This window comes from Mycteria americana, chromosome Z, assembly GCF_035582795.1.
Source record: "Mycteria americana isolate JAX WOST 10 ecotype Jacksonville Zoo and Gardens chromosome Z, USCA_MyAme_1.0, whole genome shotgun sequence".
Lineage (NCBI taxonomy): Eukaryota > Metazoa > Chordata > Aves > Ciconiiformes > Ciconiidae > Mycteria > Mycteria americana.
The window spans coordinates 22,014,033-22,035,261 of record NC_134396.1 but is presented as its reverse complement, the minus strand read 5'-3'; the positions used below and the strand labels follow the sequence as shown (position 1 = coordinate 22,035,261).

Genomic DNA, 21,229 nt, shown 5'->3' with positions numbered 1-21,229 from the left:
AGTATCCAAGGAAGCATGGAGCACTGCCTGCAGGAATTTCACTAAATGATTACCTAGTTTTCAGTTTCCCCATGGACCTTTTTTTTCCAGGATAAAGAATTTCCAAGTGTAGGCAAGCTCAGACATTTTAGCACATCCTAACATCAGTCTAAATGCCCTTCAAGGGGGATTTAAATGAATATTTGAAAGAGAAAAGGGCCTACATATCTTTAGCTCCCACAGCACAGCTGCTTGGTGGTAAGTCAGTTAATACATAGCAATTGATCAAATGAATTCTATAGGCTTCAGGACAATAGACTGCACAGAATCACAGAATGGTTGAGGTTGGAAGGGACCTCTGGAGGACATCTGGTCCAACCCCTCTGCTCAAGCAGGGCCACCTAGAGCCAGTTGCCCAGGACCATGTCCAGATGGCTTTCTAATATCTCTAAGGATGGAGACTCCATCACCTCTCTGGGCAACCTGTGCCTTTGCTTGGTCACCCTCACAGGAAAAAAGTGTTTCCTGATGTTCAGAGGGAACCTCCTGCGTTTCAGCTTGTGCCCATTGCCTCTGGTCCTGTCACTGGGCACCACTGGAAACTGCCTGGCTCTGCCTTCTTTCCACCCTCCCTTCAGGTCTTTGTACACATTAAAGATCCTCCCTGAGCCTTCTCTTCTCCAGGCTGAACAGTCTCATTTGTCTCAGCCTTTCGTCATTGGAGAGATGCTCCAGTCCCTTCATCACCTTCGTCACTCTTGGCTGGTCTCTCTCCAGCATGTCCATGTCTCTCTTGTACTGAGGAGCCCAGAACTGGACACAGTACTCCAGGTACGGCCTCAGCAGTGCTGAGTGGAGGAGAAGGATCACCTCCCTCGACCTGCTGGCCAATATACAGGATTTTATCCACTGATGACATCCCTAATGCAATGGAGAAATTGTCAGAGCTTGGTCCTATGCCACTTGGCAGTAAGTTAGTTTGCACAGAAAGGAGTTTACTGATGTACAGGCCAGTAAGAAATTGGCATCTTAAGGCCATTTTAATTTCTGAAGGAAATTCCTCTAAAGAAAGCCTCAGTTTAGGAGGTGTCTCTCATCTTCATGAAGCTACAGTGTTGCATATAGCTGTGGAGTCCTCTCTCCTCAACCCCGCATTTTAAATGAACGACTGAGAGATAGAGATGACGGGGGGCAAGCCCATGTTGCTATTTGCAGCACTGAGATCCCTGACCTTCCTCTGAGAGAAATGATATATCTGAACAGTGCTGTGCTTAAACAGTATGCAGTCTGGGTCAGAGAAGTTGTGTTTGCTATTTTATAGGCCAGTTTCCTAAGCCCTTTTCTCAGAAGCACCATGCTGAATAGCATGTATCAAGAAAAAAGAATACTTTTGCAACCCTTGCACCAATATTACCTGGTTTGACTACTTCTCTTTGAGGGTCTGGCAGACGAAAGACATAGTAGACATAAGATGCCAGGAGGCAGTTCCTTCCATGCTGGTCTTTGCTCAGGTCTTTGCTGTTGTGGAGACTGTTCACTATTGCAACCACAGATTCAAAGGCAAACTGTGAGAAGTTGGCTGTGAAACAAAGGCAAGAATTAGTCTCAGCACTGAAGGGTGTAATATAATCAGGTGAGGGCATTCTTTGTACCTATAGCAACTAATCCTACATGCTTTAATTCAGTCCTTAACAAATTCAGAGCTCTAGACAGCAATTGCTATACCTGACCAGATCCAAGGTCTACATAGGCCAATAACCACTCTTCAGTAGATCCATTAGCTTTCAACCCAATCAGTGCTACTCTACCACTTCGTGCTACATAAAAGCAGACCATAACTGTTAATTACCATTTCTAGCAGCCTTCACGCATTTCCTATAAAATACCTACTTGAAGAACACTAAGACTCATTATTCTCCAGCTGACAGACAAATAGAAGCTAGGAGTCTTTTCCACAAATATTATAGTGGATGACAAGTGTTGATTACCAAAATAAGACAGGAAATAAACTACACCACTGTCTCTGAGTATGCCTTCCCTCCAGAGTTAACATATGTGATAGGCAACTGGCAGCCTCAGTAACAGAAAAATCTGTGTGCTATACCCTCTCTGTTTTTGTGCTCACTCAATTCTGTCTGAAGATATCTGGGAGGAGGATATTGTGCAGTCAGCAATGTCAGCTGTAGGATAAGTGATTTTGCTGGTGTTTTCCTTGCAAAACAATTGAATTCCAAACAAAGTTAAACCACAACCCACTTTCTGACCTATATTTCTAGATAAGTAAACCACTACAATTTAATGTACCTCCCAACCAGGGTCTGAGAGTCTTATACGTAGGGGGAAAAGGAGAGAAGGCAGGAACTCAGTTAAACCTGATTAAATTTTGCAGTGAAACTGTGTCTTGAGAAGCACAACTCTTTCTGAAGTGGACTACCCCAAATACTAAATCTGAGCCTGGATATTTAGCAATCACTTCCCCACATCTCTAGGTTGCTTGTGCTACCACTCCAAGGCCATGGATCAGTAAATACCTGTCTGGCCAGCTATGACCATGGGCTGTACAGCCAGCTGGAAAAGTTTATCTAGTACCAAATGTAAAAACAAGACAAGAGGTTCAAGGCGTGAAGAATTCAAACAGATAATGCTGAGTTTCAATTCATGTTCCAGTGTAGCCTCTGTAATCTTCTGGTCCATCAGTCGAATGGGGAATGTCACTTGACTTTCCAGAGAATGACACAGAGTGAAGAACTTCTCCAGGTGATTGTCCTGCAAATACAGTGCACTCACAATTAACAAAGTTGATACAGTTCAGGCTGCTGCTAGGTAAGCAACACCTGATTGTCCCACCTGATGGGATGAGAGAAAATATTTTCACCCTTCTGGCTTGCAGTGGTGGCTAGCCCTAGAGATCAATTTGAAAAGCAGCTGTCACAGCCTTTCGTTTGTTTCTTTTCATCTGGCTCAAATTCAGACTGTGGTTAAACTAGATTAAAAGCAGAAAAGTTAAAGCCCTCACTGAAGTGATTGCTTCATTTCATGAAAATACTATTCCCTTGGTCTGATAAAACTCTGCCGCATCATAGGTCTAATAGTCCCTCTGCAACCCACACCTAAGTTCTAGCTATATACAAGTTATGTGTCTTATGAGTATGCCCTACTTGTATTTAAAAAGCATGCTGCAAAGGGGTGATGGACCTACTTCAGACACAGGTCCTCCAGTTGTTAGGACATAGCTACCAGGGTTAACTAGAATGGGATGATAGGTAGGAGACAATGTAAAGCAGCAGAAACAAAATAAAGCTGCTCTGCCTCAAACCAGTAAGTATCCCAATAAGATGGGCAAAGCTCCAATTTCCTATCACATTTAAATGACCAGAATTGTAGAGTTCTCATTCAGTGCTAAACTTGTGTCCCCACACCACATGGCATTGAAGGCTGAGCTGCCTAAAGCATTCTGGCAGTATAACCTGTCCCTACAGGTGGGGAGGTGCTATGTCTCTGCAGATGTAGAGTCTGAACTAGCCTTGCAGAACAGAAGATGCAGACTACAGAAACTGGCAGTGTGCCCTGCCAGTGTCTTTCAAACACAGACTAAGCAGACCCTTGCTGAGCTGAGAGGACACCAGGCTCCCTATTGCTTGATGTGACTTGCTGCTGAGAGTGCTCATTTTTTCACGTGTACTAATAGATTTCATTTCACCAAAGGATTTCATTCAGTGAGGGTACCAACTTATTTCCATAGCTATTAGTTGTTTTTAAAGCTGTGTGGGCTTAAACATCTCCATTTCATAAACCTCCTAAGTCATCCTGGACTTAATGAATTCTCTTCAAAATGAAACTACAGCTGTGTGTTGCTTCTGATGCATTACCTGAGTGTGAACAGATGAAACAGCTTGCACTTCAATGTTGAAAACACCCTTGTGTCCTTCAACCCACTTAATAGGTGGTGTCTGAGATGGAACTTTCTGTGATGGAAAAGAAATACAGGAATCATCATCTTCCTTTTAACGATCAAACAGAAAGTCTGTTTACACAGGGGTCTATAGAGTATTCGTGCTATTCACTTCATTTTAGATACCCAAATTCAGTGCCATACAGAGGACCACAGCTAGGCATCTTCTTGTTCTCATAGCCTAGATGGAGGGGAGTTGATCCATCGAACAGAGAAATTCGGAGCACTTCAGCTGGGTGCCTAGCACCATAGTGCAAATATACATCTTCTGGTGGGATATTTTTAAGGTTAGGAGTTCCCAGTTAAAGCACTGCCAGAGGTGCTCCATGGTGATGTGGTCACATCCCATTCAGTTTTAACCCTCTGCGCAGTTTCCTACTTGCCATATTTACTCAGAGGGCACAGTTTTCTGCTCCAATAGCAGCACCCGATTCCATTTCTCCTCCCTCTCCCACACAGCAACAAAAAAATGAGCAAATCATCCTGTGGAAAAAGCAAATTATTGACTTGACACACTCTAAACAAATGTATCCCTGATTAGATAATTTACAAGGATTTGCTTGGATAACTAACTTTTAAAAACACAATATAACAATGTAAAATAATAATAATAACACCAGTGACAATAATAACAACATTTTTCTCCAGAGCTTTCCTCTTCTAAAGTACAAAAAGGAGGCATTATCTACAAGCAGACAGCAATGTTAGTTTGTAAAACAGTTATGCTGTTCTTCTACATCAGGAGAATATTATCTTTTCATAATTTTCTTTGTTACCTCAGGAGAGTGAATTGAATAGTGGAAAGGCAGCTTATCCAATGCAACAGGAAGACAATAATGTCCAGTTTGAAGACGATCATTTAATAGAATTGGCAGCCACTGAAACAAATGAAGAGAAAACACAGCAATATTCATGACTATATATGATTAGGGCTATTTATCTAATTTGTTATGTACAGTCAACAAAACAACAAATAAGATATTGACCCAGGCTTCTCTGCTCTAACCCATTCAACAGTAATTTCTTTGCGTTTTAAATTCACTGATAGCTACTGTAGAAAAATGTACAAGACTGCTTTACAAACCAGCCCTTTTGAAGAAAACAAACACAGAGCTTTTCACGTGTGACATATGTTTTTCTAATAAATCCTACCAGAAGGATTTATTAGAGTCCATGTTTTTATTTAAAAAATCACGTATCTTGAATAGGCTGCTCCTTGGCTTTGAAGCAAATCAACAGTGTTAAAGTTCTGCTAAGGATAAATTGAACATCTTGGTCGTGATCAACATGAGTATTAAGGCCAGAATGACTCATCATAACTCTGTATTGATATTTGGACACACTTAATTTTTCTCCTATTCAAGTCCGAAAGAGCTGTGCATTTGAGTATCACAGGGCAGAAACATTTTGTATTTAGGTGAAGAAACTCTTGAAAATTAAGTTCCCATATATGTCAAGTCTTGCTCCTGAACTACAAACTAACTTATTTCTTACTGATCCCATTGACGTTGGTGGAATATATCTGTCCATAAAGGAAAGCCCATTTGATAGGATTCTCAGTACTGGGGTCACAAACAAATACAGACTTCATAGCAGGAACATATGAAAAGCACTAGTCTGGCCCCACAGCTCAGTTGCTGACCATAGCACTAAGATGTTTTCAAATCTGAAGTATTATCATCATCTGTGCTTTCCTCTTATTTTAAAATCTCTCCAGTTAAAAATATCAATCAATAAAGAAAAAGGTCAAAGAGACTGTGCTACAATACGTATTTCTTAAGCTAAAACATGCTAGTCCCAACATGAAGATAATGAATGCAAGAAAATTGCATTTTACCTTCTAGATTCTTTCTGTTTTTTTAATTTTGATGTGGGTAAAAGACATTTTAGAACATAAATGATATGCCATATAAAACCTAATTGAAAATATTATATTAGTTGTTACCTCATGTATGAACATGTTAGATAACAGTAAATAATTGTAATTGCATGTGGTTTAGGGTTTTTTTTTTGCAATAAATAGAATCTAATAGAATTAGGTGATAAGCTATAAAGCATTGAAGTTGCAAATATTTAGGTGTGTACTTAACTTCAGTTGCATCAGGTGAATTAATCAACTTCAAAGACGCTTAACAATATAAAATTACAGGACGAGGATGTAACATAGCACAGATTGCATCTGATTTCTGTGAATTAACATTAAGACCTTCTACTGGTTTTGATGCATTACCATAACTAGAAAGGGATTATATGACAAAATTCTTGACAAGCAAAGGGTCTGTTTGCATGGGATGTAGATACATTTTTATATATATATATATATATATACACACACACACACACACACACACACACACATACACACACACACACACACACACACACTTATATATCACATGGAACTTACTGAGTACCCGAGGAGGGTTTCCACAGATGCTCCTTGCTTTGGCTGGCAACTGATGTGATAGAATGTGAACAATAGATGGTGTTTCTCTGTGAGTTTTGCTGGCAGCTTAATTTTCACTTCTTCATAAAAGTCAGGGGACCTGTTAAAAAAAATGCCAAGCACATTTCCAATGTAAGTATGAGACTGAGCAGAAGGCAAATTTGCCAGTATGCTTTTAGATGCTATGGTTATAAAAACTGTATAAATCCTGAAAACAGCCTCTGAGCCGAGTTACATATATAACAACGAGTTACATATATAACAACGTACATATATATACAGCTATATTTATGAACTATCTACAGCTTTGAATCAGGAAGAGCACAGACAGTATCAGCTGGAATGTTTCAGCTTTCACCCATCTCTATACTTTCAAAAAGATTCAATCTTAATTTTAGGTTCCAGATTATTTATTGTGTAAATCCTAAATCCCCAGTCCACATTCACAAGAATGAGAATGTCCCTCCAGCTCTTTTGGATCTGTGAATTCATCAAAGTGAAAGCTGTTACAAAGTTATGCTGGTGCTTCCTGCTCCTGCTCCTTAATCTTCAGATTAGGAATATTCTCTAACCTCTGAAAAGCTCACGCAATGGTCACTTACACAAATGCACGTAGCAATCCAAATTAGATATGACAAATCCACATAAAATGTAAATGTTTAAAATGGATTAGTACCAGCATTCCTTGATGAACTATGTAGGCTAAGAATTATGTTAAGAGGTCATGATTAATACTTCTTAAGTCATACAAATAGTAACAATACTTACTTATTATGATATGTGATAGCTGTGTATATTTCTTGCACAAACTCTGGACCTGAAGATTTCCCAAAAATTACCTACATTAAGAAGAAAAGAAAGTAACAGCAGTCACGTCTAAGGCATTTAATTGTCATAATCTTGTATAAATTTTAAGACAGTATCTGAAGGCTGAAAATTACTCTCCAATTTTATCTTGGCATATTGACACAAATGTCTTATTACCAAGCATCTTCCCCACACACCATTCAGGGTAAAACACCTGGAAAATGGAGCAGAAGTCATTTCTGGAGCAACTGACTACCTCACATCACATTCTCCGGTCATGAACTAAAAAGTCAGGAATTACAGAAATAAAGTTATGTTAAGCCTCTTACACATTGTCACATTGCCTTTAACCAAATGCTAAAAAGTTAAATTAAAATTGTTTTTAGAAGTTTGTTTTTCGGTTGTAGCCTGCTCATTTAGGGTGAGATCCATCTCACCTTACTTTAGAAGTCCAAAGTTCCTTTACAGTCAATGAAGGAGAATAGGCATTTTTGGTGCTTGATTTGCTTCCCTCTTTTCAGACACAGCCTCATGGTAAGGACCTGGAATCCAGTAACTTTAAAGGGAGCCCTGGGACAAGGATATCTGTACAGCACAAGTCCATGTGTATTGAGATGAAGCTCTCTCACAGTGGAGAGGGATGCCAGATGAACTGTGTCTGTCCTAATAATTTGTCAAAACCTAGTCATAATATGGGCAGAGTTTAAGGAAACTAAAAACACAGTATTGTGTAAAAGACGGTGTTACATTCACATGGCACAGCTCCAGCTCTGGAAAAATGTGGCTTGGGAAAACACTGTGCTGGTGCTCTGATTTCAATTCCAGAGCTCATGTGGAGTAAGGCTGCAAAGTATGCACTGTGCAGTGTCAGCACACTGACAAAGGCTGGTCAGGTGCCAGTCCTTGCTCCAACATATCGTTGGATTAAAGTTTCTCAAAGTAATATTTTCAATTATTCTTTCCCCCTCTAACACATAAAATCACAAAAGATTTTATCCCAATGTCATTCTCAAATAGCCAATTACACTGTCTGAAAATTTCCCCCAAAATTCAGGCTGAAGCATACGTCTGGTTAGAACACTTCAAACTGAATGTCTGAAGCTTGGTAAAGCTGAAGAGAGGACCTTATAAAGAGAAATGTTGGACAACCTGAAAATAGACAGCGCTGCCTGCTCTGCTAGTAGTGCACCCACTACAGTGTGTGGGTGCCCTAATACACAGTGTGTTTCAAACATGGAAAACTCTACCTACGCTGCATGATTGTGCACTGGTTCAGATTCAGGCAATGAAGATCCCAACTTCTACCTTCCAGTGTTACACCTGAGTATTTACGTACACATAGTGTATATGGAGGAGTTACACTGGAAGATGGACTGCATCATTCTTAAAAGGTCTCTGAAGCTCTGTGAATTTTGCCATTAGAGTTTCCAACACAGCATTGACTTAATACAATATCACTCTTCTGAAAATAAGGTAGGAAGACTTAGATAAGAGGGAGTAATATGCCTCTCTTCCACTCGAGTGACAAGTCTTTCCTGTTGTGGGTAAGGACTACAGCCCTGCTTTCTGATGAGAATGGCAAGCTTCACAAGCTCTGTGACATTAGGCTTCCTAAGGCCCTACTAGAAACTGTGGTGATGGGAAGTAAACAATGAGTTATCTCCTCAGGAATGCATGTAAGCAAAAGTCTGCTAAGAAATCTCAGCATTTATTACCGGCATTGCACAGGATGGCTCTTCACCACACATAAACTGGATCTTGATAGTAATGTTTCTCGCAGAAGCCGGTCGGTTAGCAAAATTCAGCCTCTGAGGATAAACATAGAGGAGATTTCTGGAAGAAAGAAAAGGAAGAATAAAATGGGTAAATGGCAAGCATTTGTGTTTCAAAATGAAGTGCACAAACTAGCGTTTTGCTGATTCATCTCCCTGTCTTTCAATTCCACCTAGATAGCGAAAGCTTTGCCAGAACTCCATTTCAAAAATTCACAAGGAAAAGGTAAGTTCTTGCTGTGACACATGGAACATCCTATGTTTAGGGTTTCTCATATAGTAAGCTATGTCTTTGAGAAGGCAGTCTTCCTGTCTTTTTTTTTTTGAAATATGTAATTCCCAGTTGCAAATGAATGAATATCTTTGCTTGATGTAATGAAAAGCAGGAATCTCTCAAGAAAGCAGCTCCATTCTCAGCTGTGAAGAATCAGATTTTGGAAGGGGTAAGGAATCATGCAGGGGTGATAAAAACAAGTAAACCAGCAAATAAAACCGACAACTGAAGTTCATACATTCCTAGCTTAAAGCAACAAAATGGCATATTCTAGATTATGCAAATCAAAAAGCAGTATCAATGAACCTGAGTAAATACAAACAAGAAATTTTGAACTATAATTCTAGAAACTGACATTTTTTAATAATGAATATGAATAAGGCTTTATAATACAGCATACTTTGCTGTTTACTAGCTTCTGTACATGGACAGATCACTAAACTTAAAAAGCACCTTTAATTTCTGTGGTGAATTTGGCAGTATAGATTGTCTTCCAAGTTCAAAACCCAACAATTCTGGTAGAAGAGTCAAAATGCTAATAGAAAGCTTTTTCTCCAGTCAAGTCTATGTTAAGTCTGAGATTTCAGCTAGACCTGGATTACACACATTCTGGCATCATGATTATGTCTATTTAGTGTCTTATTTTCACAGTCTGGTATAGGATTCTAACTGTGTGTCCTCTGAGTGTAAGAAATAACTAGTGTTGGTGGAAGCATGCTGGCTTCCAATGAGAAACAATGAGAACTACTCATGGGCTTTCATGCTTTCTTTTTGTCTGTGACAATCAGAAGCTACAAACAAAATCACCCTGTCCTTATCACAGATATCTCCTCAGCACCATTGTCAGCCAAAAATGCAGAACAGCTTTGGAGAATGTTGTCATTAAGTCAGACAGTCCATCTTCCATTTGCTGTATCCCAAGACCTGGAAAACTGCGGTTGATTCTCCTTATTGCCATGTGTCATAATGTGACAATACTCTTCAACTACACAGTCCAAGCTGCTTTGCTAATCAACATATATTACATGGGCCATGGCATGCCTTAGCAAACAAACTAGCTTGTAACTTGCCTTTCCCTTTGTTCAGAATAGTACTCCTGCCTGCCACTCTACTGCACTTTCTTCCTTACCTTCTTAAATGCAATTTTTGCTCTGCCAAATTCTCTGCAAGATGATATTAGGAAAAGCTAAGTGAAAGAGAGAAATATATTGGTAACCTCCACTGAATTATGCTTGGGGTAATGACATATTAAATGAAGGATATTATCAATATTGCATCTGCCAGAGGTGAAGAAATACATGTAGGGGAGGCTGCATAATCCAGTCATTGCTTCATTAATCTGCAGCCCAGCAGAAGATGTCACAAATCCATATAATGTCTCTGAGCACTGGATTTTACATTTAGATGTGACTTGAGATGAAAGATATGTAAAATCACAGACAGAGAGCTCTCTGCTGACTATGCAACCAAGGAAGCATTATTCCAGCAAGTACTGTACCGAAGAGCTAAAGCTTGTGCCATTTATGCTCAAGCAGTTTTAGGGATCTTGCTTACATGTGTATTAAACCCATCAGCACTGAGGAAGAACAGAGGCAAATGCTGACTCTGGATATCCTGCAGAGATGAAAGTGATGACTGATTTTTTAAAGCAGGAGGGTGGGGAGATGATCAAAAGAGGTTCCTTCACACAGGCATGAATTGTAGACCCATTGCGGACCACTGCATAAGTGCTACTGCCTGCCAGCATCCGTACCCCCAAAAGCCTGAGAGGAAGCAATGACAAGGAGCATTTCCACCTGGCAGTCAGCAGGAGTGTCAGGGCAGCACATGCTGCTGTCTTTTAGGTCATAGGACAGCTAGCATGGCCGTTAAGGACGTGGTGAGCTCCAGGAGGCATTGTGTCTCCCTTGAGGCTCTGCGCTGAGCAGAAATATTCAAACAACACGCCACAGCAATTACTTTTGGTCAGTGTGATTAAACTTCTCCCCTCACTCCCCCTACCTCCAGTGCGCTCCCCCTACCCCCAGCCAATCAAAGTGCAGGGCTCTACCTCCAGATATAGTCAGATGTGCTTACAAAAGGCAAAAGAGCTATTTGGGAATCAGTATGGGTCTACAAAAGCCATGGTAGAGTGCCCAGCTTCACTGAGACCAGAGTTCCACAGGACAGCAGAGTCCTGGGTGAGGCACGGATCCAGACAGGTTCTCTGGGTCAGAGACTGACCCAGCAGAGGGATGGTAAGATAAGAGGTTATTTCAGAACCAGTTACTTGCTGGGAAAGGTAAGCGTCCACCTAGCCTGACACAGGACACCATGCAGCAATTCTCATTTGAATTTGCTGACCTTCCTACACTTTCATGGGATTTAGCAGTGGTGATTTGATCACTTCCCATGGCCAAAGGAATGCAGACCTATCTTCTGCCAAAATAAAATCTATTCAGAGATTCAGGTCTGTGACCCTTCTCATTGAATATTCCCGTTTGTAATTGTTGGTTGTGCATATGAGTGACGTAATAAAATCCTTCTCCTTGCTAAATTGCACAATGTGTGAGGTGTCAACCAGTGCATCTCAAACTTCTAATGAATATTAGGCAAGTTCATTGATGACTGTGACGAGAACGCCATAAATAGCAAAAGCAATTGTGCTGGTTTTGTCTGGGATAGAGTTAATTTTCTTTACAGTGGCTGGTATGGGGCTATGTTTTGGATTTGTGCTGAAAACAGTGTTGATAACACACTGACGTTTTAGTTGTTGCTGCACTAGTCAAGGACTTTTCAGCTTCCCGTGCTCTGCCAGGTGCAGAAGTTGGGAGGGGACACAGCCAAGACAGTTGATCCAAACTGACCCAAGGGCTATTCCATACCATATGACATCATGCGCAGTATATAAAGCTGGCGAAGAAGAAGGAAGGGGGGGACGTTTGGAGTGATGGCATTTGTGTTCCCAGGTAACCATGATGCATGATGGAGCCCTGCTTTCCTGGAGATGGCTGAACACTTGCTTGCCGGTGGGAAGGAGTGAATGAATTCCTTGTTTTGTCTTGCTTGCGTGTGCGGCTTTTGCTTTCCCTATTAAACTGTCTTTATCTCAACCCACGAGTTTTCTCACTTTTACTCTTCTGATTCTCTCCCCCATCCCACTGGGGGGAGGGAGCGAGCGGCTGCATGAGGCTTAGTTGCCAGGTGGGGTTAAACCATGACACCAATATATGTGCAAATAGTCACTACTGGTACAAACCACAAATGTTCTATACTTAAACAGTAATGGATGGGTTAACATTGCCATTTAATAATTACGGTACTGGAAACAAAAACTGATACACTCATTAGTTATAATTTTCAATCTTTCTTGATTCCTCTACACTTTTGTCAGTGTGGGTGAGGAATCGTCAGAAAAAATGGTTGAAAATTATAATGCAAATCACAAGTACCTTACCAAATATGGAAACCTGTTCTAGTCAGCCACTGACTAGAACAAATGGCATAATGACAGAACTTCAACATGTCATGTTCAAGAGGATGTATATGTGTAATATATTCTGTATCTTAGTATGGATAATTTGGATAATAGTTTGAATGATTCTTCTCATGATGCTAAAATTAGGAATCATCTAAAGAGTCAGTGGTCAGATCCTCATTATATTTAGGCTGAGAGTGATTGTCACTTTATACTGTCCGTTAACATTGGTGGGAAAACCTTAATAAATTTTCTATTAAAGTTTTAGTCAACACAAAAAAAAATGTTGCCGGAACAATTGAGTGGAAGGCTGACTCAAAACATCAGATTTCTGCAGATTTGAATCACAAAATTACAACAAGAAAATACATATTTCTAAATTTAAATGTGTCCTAGAGCTTAGAGTCAAGTAGACTCTTAGAAGACTATAAAATTTTAATAGTTTTCTCTCCAGGACTCATAGTTATTCATTATATATCATTGAACTGACCTACCATTAGTTCAAATATCAAATATTGCAAACAAGTAATCAATGACATAATGTGTTTCAAAACCATGATCAAAGGCAAATAACTGATATTTTGTGAATCATAAAAATCACCAACAAAATAATTTCTTACCTACCATATTGATTTTCTGGTGTGCAAATGTAGGGAACTTTTTGATCCACAATTGCCTACTTTACATCACCTTTTTCAGAAGTTACTCTTAAAACGGTTTTAAAGTTTTCAAATATGAAAATCAAAGGGATTATACAGCCTTCTGATGTCTCTGTCTTCCATGCTTTTCTGTCCTCTACCAAACTAAACTCACTGTGCCATTGATAATACCCTCACTTCCCCTACTGGTTCCAGTATTATTAAATCCTGAGTGGCAGTGTTATTAAAGTGGGGAAAATGAGTGGATATCCACGAGGTATCAACTATTGCAACATCAAGACACTGTCATAACAAGATGTTAGGTCACACATAAGGCATTGCCCACTTGCCCAAATGAAGTACAAAAAGCTGAAAAATGGAAAATAGTAACTATACCATAGAGCTGTATTTTATACATCCATTTGCCATTCCATGACCTGTGATTTCTCCAGCTGTGTACATAGAGGTAAAGCTCTACCCCAAAATTCTCTTTGAACCCCGATAATCAAAGAGTGAAATTTCTGACATAACAGATTTTTACACATAACAGGGAACCTATTTGAAATATGACAATACAGCTGAGAATTGAGTTAAGATAATTTTGTCCTGATATATTTAATTAATAAACGACACAGTGAAGGAGTGCTAGTAAATACAATAGCATACCATATCTTCCCAAAATACTGGTAACATGCCCCCCTGAAGTTACATGTATTAGGTAATGTGAGGCAATATTTCATATTTGCCAGCATCTTCTTGTTACCACGGACCTCATGCATTTCTAAAATGTCAGTTGAAAATGCTTAAAAACCTTAGTGAATGACATAGGATTCAGCAGCACACAAGATCTATGCAGCTAGAGGTCAATGGGTGGAACCTGGATTTTTTTTAACTGTCTCACTGATGCATTTACACACTCCCCCATCCTGACCTGGGAGGCTGGACTCTACAAACTGCACTGCTCTTGAGTGATGCCTCTTCTTTAAAGTCCAAGTAACCAAGCAAGAAGGAAAAAAAATCCATTGAGAAAACTGATGTTCTCTCTCTCTAAGTGACCTGCAGACCTAACCTAAAGAAGTCACCTGTTCTTACCAAAAGGGGAGCCACCTACTACTACCAGTAATCCAGCATTATTAACAATCCTTGGATGAAGTTGCTGAAGCATTTTCATTCCAGTGAAAAGCAGACAAATGATTTGAAGGAGAAAGCACAGTGTGGTGAGGCTAGCAAAAAGATCTTCAGGCTTGGAAAGGAACGTTTTGGTTCTAAGAGTCCTGGTTGGGAGCTCTTTACAAAAGGACAATACTCAACACCCTACTACCTAACCAGAGGCAGTACCAGTGATCAGAGAAGCTTCATGTTTCTTAAGACAATTCATGCAAGACCAAAGCATAAGCCACTGTCTGTTGAAGTGGAGCTGCAGCAAAACCAAATCAGTGAAGAAGGTGCTTTCATTCAAAACCATCTGGAAAGGTAGGCCCCTCACACTACTTATGTCTTTTGTGTTTTCAGTTATATCTTCTTTCTTGAGAGGAAGGTAAGCATTCAGAGTTGCACTGACTGCTAATGATAATGATTAATGAGCAGTCCGGTTTTTCTGGGAAGATAGATAATGAAGATAATCTAAGATAGATAATTGAAGATAATGAAGATAATGAAGCTAGATAATGAAGTGCTTTTATCTCTACATCCTAGAGAAGCAATAGTGATACCCTTTACAAGACAGGGAAAAGGAAGTGGGGAAAAAATGACCTCAAGTTTGGGGAATTAAACCACAACAAAAATGCGCAGCATTGTTTGAACATAGTGTATAAACATCAGTCTAAACCTTCTAACGTTCCTGCATGGAAGGTATCTTGCTGTGGATTTGAATGTGCAGTTAGAGAGTATGAGGTACAATCGATAAGCCAAGACTCGGCAGAAAGTCAGTGGTAGAACTGGAACTGGATTTAAGAACTGCCATTCAGTCCCACATTCCTTATACTTTAGGATGTTGCTTGAACTGAAATGCCTACATGTTAATTTCAATCTTTAATTCCTACAGGTCTCTGGAAGACTCAGTTTAGCTTCTTGTGAAAGAAAAGAGCACTAGCTTACTTGGTACACATTATAAATGATTTGCATTTACTTTCTGTTGTTTTAAAAGCTTTCCTTAATAAGATTTTCTTGCTGGTAGCACTCTTTTGTTTCCACATAGTAGACCAAAGAACAAACTAATATGGAAGCTGAAGAACAATGGCATGAAAAATACATCAGATTTGCTTGGAAGGCAAAACATAATATTTATCAGTATATGATAGATTTTAAATAGTATAAAAGTGCTCAGCAGAATGTGAAAGCAGATATTATACTAATGATTTTCATACAGAGAGCTAGCAGCTATTCAAGACACCAAATTGTCAAGATTTTTTTAAAATGCTGTTGTTGCATTTTGAATTATACTTGCTTACAAGTCTGCTGAAAATAGTTTTCAAGAATCTAATTTGTAATCTCAAATTATAATTAACCAAAGTATTTTGAAGAACCCAAAAAACCCCTCTAATTAAAACACTTGCATTTGATTATTTTTTTTAAAGAATAATTACACATTTCTTCAAAGGCTTTGCTTTCATCTGGAAGTTTAGACAAATCCATATTTTATTCAGAGTTTCTGCTCAGTGACTACACAGAGATCACCATGCCATGGTGGCATGTTTTCCTCTCTGCCTGTATTACATAATTAATTAAGTTTGTTATGAGGAGTCAGGTGTAATACTTGATCTGAAAGCACTGTCACAAACAAGGTGCCTATGGGGAGGGGCATGCACTCCCAGAATCCTGTTTGTGAAGTTTTTGTTTTTATTGTTTCTGCTTTGTTAGGCAGTAGTTGACAAAGTAATTTTTATCTGAGTAAAAGCAAAGAAAAATTAGGAGACCTTCCATGAAACCTCTGACTGCTGAGATAGTATAGTAGGTGCCCAGGAAAGATTATGGAGCTTGGAAAAGAGCAGGCAGCTATTTCCTTTGGGATGAAATAATGTGTACTGAGGAGCAGAATAAATTTGGACACCCTCAAATCTTTGTCTGAAACTGTAGTAGCTAACTTAAGCTGTTTCCTTCACCTGTGCACAGCAGTGCAATACTAATCTCCACTTTGTTTACTCTGAAAAAGAAGTTAGAAGTGCTAGCATCTCCGACTGGCACAAAACTAGAGCAATGATCCTGTAGAAGATGCACAGGGCTATCGTGCTCTCTCCAGATCCCATGGACAGAGAGGCAGAAAGGAGTAGATAAAGCTGTGATGGCAGTAACTGGTGTAACAGACGATTATACACCAACAGCCTTTCCTCACTCAAAGCTAGTCAAGGATGGGGTAGAATGATTACCACCAAAACAGAAGGCCTCCAGCTCACACTGCAGACTACAGCAAGTCTGAGAACAGTGCCAAGTGGTTTGCAATTAAATGAAACAAAACGTAAAGGAAAGAGGTTTTTCCCCCCCTCCCTCTGAAAATCACCTAAGTGTTAGGCATTTCCCCTATCAAAGCAGGACTTCCTGTGCCTGGTTAAGCTGAGTTACTGCTGAAGCGATGGGACAAATCCCTCTTCCTCAGCACCAACATTTCATAGTGGCAGTAAACAGCATCATTTTCATTTATATTTCATGAGAAAATAAAATGATAAACAAACTTTAAATTATATTATTTTTCCTATTAAGAATAGAAGGGTATTGAAAGAAATAAATCTTGGAATGTTTTGACATTTTCAGGGAACTATTTTTATTAAAGAAATGTAGGTACACAACAAAAAGAAGTGCTCAATTTCACAGTGCACAATGAAAGTGGGCCGGCTGATCTCTCTGGCATAAATCAGAAATAGCATCATTTAAAATAATGGCATTACACCAGTATAAAAACTAGCAAGAGCTAAGTTCAAAGACTATGAGAGGAGATTCTGCTTCTCTTATCACAAAGGCAAAAGCTATTATTTAAAAAAAAAGAAGAGTTTTTTCCTTTGAAACATTTTACATTGGAAAAAAAAACCCCAAGTAAACAAAATCTTTGCATTTCTTTTAAACATTCAGGAGAAAAACTGAAGCTAGATGTTTTGTTAGTATTCGTCTGGACATGTGTAGAGGTATTATTATGCCAGTAAGAGCTTACCAGACTGTATTTTTATAAGTTTTTGTTTATTTGTTATTCAAGTACATTTATATATGTAACCCTCTCCTATGTTCATGGTAACATTAACAGAAAACAGGTAATTACTTTATCCATTTTTCATTCTTTTAATATCTAAATCTACAACACTAGTAAAGAAAAAAATTGGTTTGCAGACTTACAATAAAAAATTAGGAAACATTAAATCACCTGTAACACACTAGCAGGCTATGACACTCAGTTATGACTAAATGCTAGGACGTTGCTTAATTAAGACAGGATGGTTCTACTTTTCAGATTAGAGGAAAGGCAATAAAATAACATGAAACACTTAATATCTGGCTCTATTCAAATTCAGAGTTCCTTTGCATAGGTTAGTTTAATCTCAGGCTAAAAACAGGATTCACCATGCAAAGAACTAAGCAAAGAGAATTGCATGACAGTTAAATTAAGCAAATACATTGGCCTACATTCCCTAATTACGCTTTTGCTCACCAAATGCAGCACTGGCATAATTGTGTGGCAAAGTCATCTCAGATGTGGCTAGGTGATTCTGGCTTGTGGGAAAAGGAGATGCTTTCAATGGCACTGCGCAAACACAAGCGTTACTTCCCAGACACCACCAAGTTCCAGACTTGGCTGTTTCAGAACGTTTGCAAAGCTGCCTCATCTGACTTTCTGGAGTTCATTAACAGTTTCAGTTGGCAACTCCCCTTTCTTGCTCCATACATGTTTGTTGTCACAAGGCAGTCGAAACATGACCTAGCATTTCTGCATTTTTTTCACCATTTCCCCAGTGTATCTAACTAACTGTCTTTAGGGTTTAATTTGGGTATTAACTGATTGAGTTCCCAGTTTACAGTATAACACTACTTATGGCATGTCAGTTGTGTCATCACCATTGGTTCACTAATTAAGGTAAAGATTAATGAAGGCAAATATTCTTTATATATATTCTCTTCATTATTACAAGTTAGGCTGGACAGATGCTACTTTGTTTTGTTACCACGACTTTTACTTAGGGTGAAAATCAAAACAGAGCCCAAAAAGCCTGAAGAGATTAAGCATGCTGGGTGTGAACTCTTGCACAAAGAATGTAACTGTTGAGCTATAGCAAGCATTTCTTCTAGTGTGGGTGTATGTATTCAATACAGACACCCTAGCAACTGAAGGATAGTGTGGAGACACCCAAACTTGCTTCAGGAGATGCACAAATTAATTTTCAGCATGGTGGCTTTGATATTCATGATGTCTGGCTGCAGAATTTTCCCTTGGTGAGAACTAAACAGAGAATATTCTGTGCAGACTCAACTCTCTTTCTAGCTCAGCGACACAGCCATTACTAATGCCTTTCATTTTCAAACAGACCTTCAGACACTACCAGGCTGCACACTGGAGTTGACTCATGCTCACACTGGAGTTGACATATTGGGGCCAGACAATGAATAGGAAAGGCAAAATTCTGTCTTATTTTTTAACTAAAAAATAAAGCATCATTACGCAAGTTCATTTACATTTGCGCTTTCAACTGTATAAAAACTACTTCCCCTGTAGAAATATCTGCATAAACCCCCTAAAATCTGGGGAAAAAAAAAGAAGACATTCACTTATTCACTTCTATTTTGATACGCAAAGAAGACAGAAGTACCGTAACACTCTGCGTTTTAGCATTCTGGTGCCGACAGTGCAAAGAAATTGCCCTCAGGAGTTTGAATATCACAGATTCACAGCACAGCCCAGGAATAACTCCTCCAAAACTTCTAATGAGGCTCCATCCAAACTGGTTTACTCATTTCCCTGCTGACACCACATTGCAAGTTGTTATTGTAAGATAAGATGCCACTTCCTCTTTTTGCTTTCCTTAAAAGCTGAGACCCAAATCCAGGTGTCACCAACAGCCCCACTAGCTCTCCAGTTTCCTGTGAAGGTGCGGAGCATCTCCCCAGGATAAATTAGTCTGCAGCCTTGCAGTTCTGAGTTGTACTAAACCACAAGTCTTGCCCTTTCCTTCTCCCTTCCTGGGTGGGGTCAGGTGAGTGGGTAGGAGAGCTGGCTCTTTGCTAATCTCTGCTGCAAGAAGTGAATAAGCTTTACATCCTTTTATTCAACTTCTTCATTCTGCGATTCCTTACTGATAGTCACATCTTTGCCACTAATGCAATTCAGTACCTAGCTACTGTTTCAGGGATCAGAAAAGTCTCCTAGAATAGTGTCAACTACTGTTGTAACAACCATTATGCTTTACCTCCATGCCTTCACTAACACAATGGTCACATGAAAGCTAGTATCTATAATACTGTGAAACACCCGTTTTGAATTATTGCTAGTTAGCTATTACCAGTATCACTGCTCATTAGCACTACTGTGCTGCACAGACATGTTGAAGCATATTCTTTTGATATTCATTTCTTCTTGGAGACTCAGATGTGCCAGATCTCTAAGAAATTATGGGAGTTGTCGAGTTGCATGCTGCTGAACACTGTGGTCTCTTTGAAACACCCAGAATAGAACAGATTTAAGAAGAGAAACAACATAGCCTAGAGTCTTTGTTCATGGTGAAAAAGTACACAGAGCAACACATTACCTCCTCAGACGCTCAGATGACTCAAATTAACAGTAGAAACCACCCAACACAAACATTTACCAAAACTGTTAAATGTTAAAAATGTTAAAAATGCTAATAAGATCTACTGGGGAAAAAAACACAGAGAAGGAAAGTCCAAGTCAATGCCAAGTCAATGAGAGTTGTTAGGAGGTTTTTTAGACATTTTAGAAAAAATTTCATAATTTGGACAACATAATTAGATTAGTAAACACACTATAGAACATCCTGCAGACATTTTATTTTGTAATGGCTAGTAAGATAAAATCATTGGCCTAATGCATAGTCTTTGACTCTAAAAAAATATATTTTTAGTTTCTATTTCTGAAAAAAACCCCAACAATTATTTTTGAAAATGGATCTTAAGAATTTTAAAAATGTATGGTATTTCTTACCTATAAATGGTATGGGGAACATACACTTCTCTAATTGGGAATTCCAAAATCTCTTTGTGAGGACGATTACGGTTTTCTGGAAATGGCTTCACTGGTAGTAATTCTGGTGTCAGACAATAACCGAGGTTTTCTGGAGCTGGAGAAATCTCCAGTTTAAGTGTTCCTTTTAAAAAAAAAATCACAAAATCTCAGCAAAAATATAAAAAACAACCAATGTACAATAACACAAAAATGAAAACAATATGTGAGGTTACATAGCAACAGTGCAGAAATAAGAACTGGATCTTTCGCTTGAAGGCTGCATGAGAATGAAAGCATAGGTGTAGAAAGATACACAGGAAGTAACCTACACACATCCCTACACATCAGGCCAATATATAGCTCTTCATGTCTACCCTGTACAATTTCAAAGAAACAGGAAAGAAAGAAGGAATACTATATACTGGGTTGATGTTCTAGTATCTTTTACACACAAATAATATAAAATTTGTCTGGGAGACAAATAAAGGATAAAAGGGCTGCTGTCTAATACAGTTCTCTCTCACTCCCTCCACTCAGATTCTGCTCTGATTAATCTCTGCCAAAGCAGACACCACCCACCAGGAAAGTCAGGCTTGCTGTGGTGGGCAGTTAAACAGTCAATACTGATAACATTTACTCAAGTATAACTAGACTTTCAATTTACATTCTCTGTTGTGATAAGTGAAAACCGTTTGGGGAACTCAGACTTGTCATTTCTGGCAATCAGCTAAAAAGGCAAAACAGCTTT

At 39.1% G+C, this 21,229-nt stretch overlaps 1 protein-coding gene across 1 annotated transcript in view; it reads right to left on the bottom strand.

Moving 5' to 3' along the window:
* Positions 1-21,229, bottom strand: part of DOCK8 (dedicator of cytokinesis 8) — a 95,733-nt gene that overhangs the window by 39,086 nt on the left and 35,418 nt on the right. Inside the window, exons 14-21 of the mRNA XM_075527459.1 lie at positions 20,461-20,623; positions 8,900-9,017; positions 7,146-7,216; positions 6,339-6,477; positions 4,708-4,809; positions 3,849-3,944; positions 2,511-2,745; positions 1,394-1,558 (exon numbers count right to left, since the gene is read on the bottom strand). Of these exons, the coding sequence (XP_075383574.1) occupies positions 1,394-1,558; positions 2,511-2,745; positions 3,849-3,944; positions 4,708-4,809; positions 6,339-6,477; positions 7,146-7,216; positions 8,900-9,017; positions 20,461-20,623 (1,089 nt within the window). The remainder of the gene's footprint in view (positions 1-1,393; positions 1,559-2,510; positions 2,746-3,848; positions 3,945-4,707; positions 4,810-6,338; positions 6,478-7,145; positions 7,217-8,899; positions 9,018-20,460; positions 20,624-21,229) is intronic.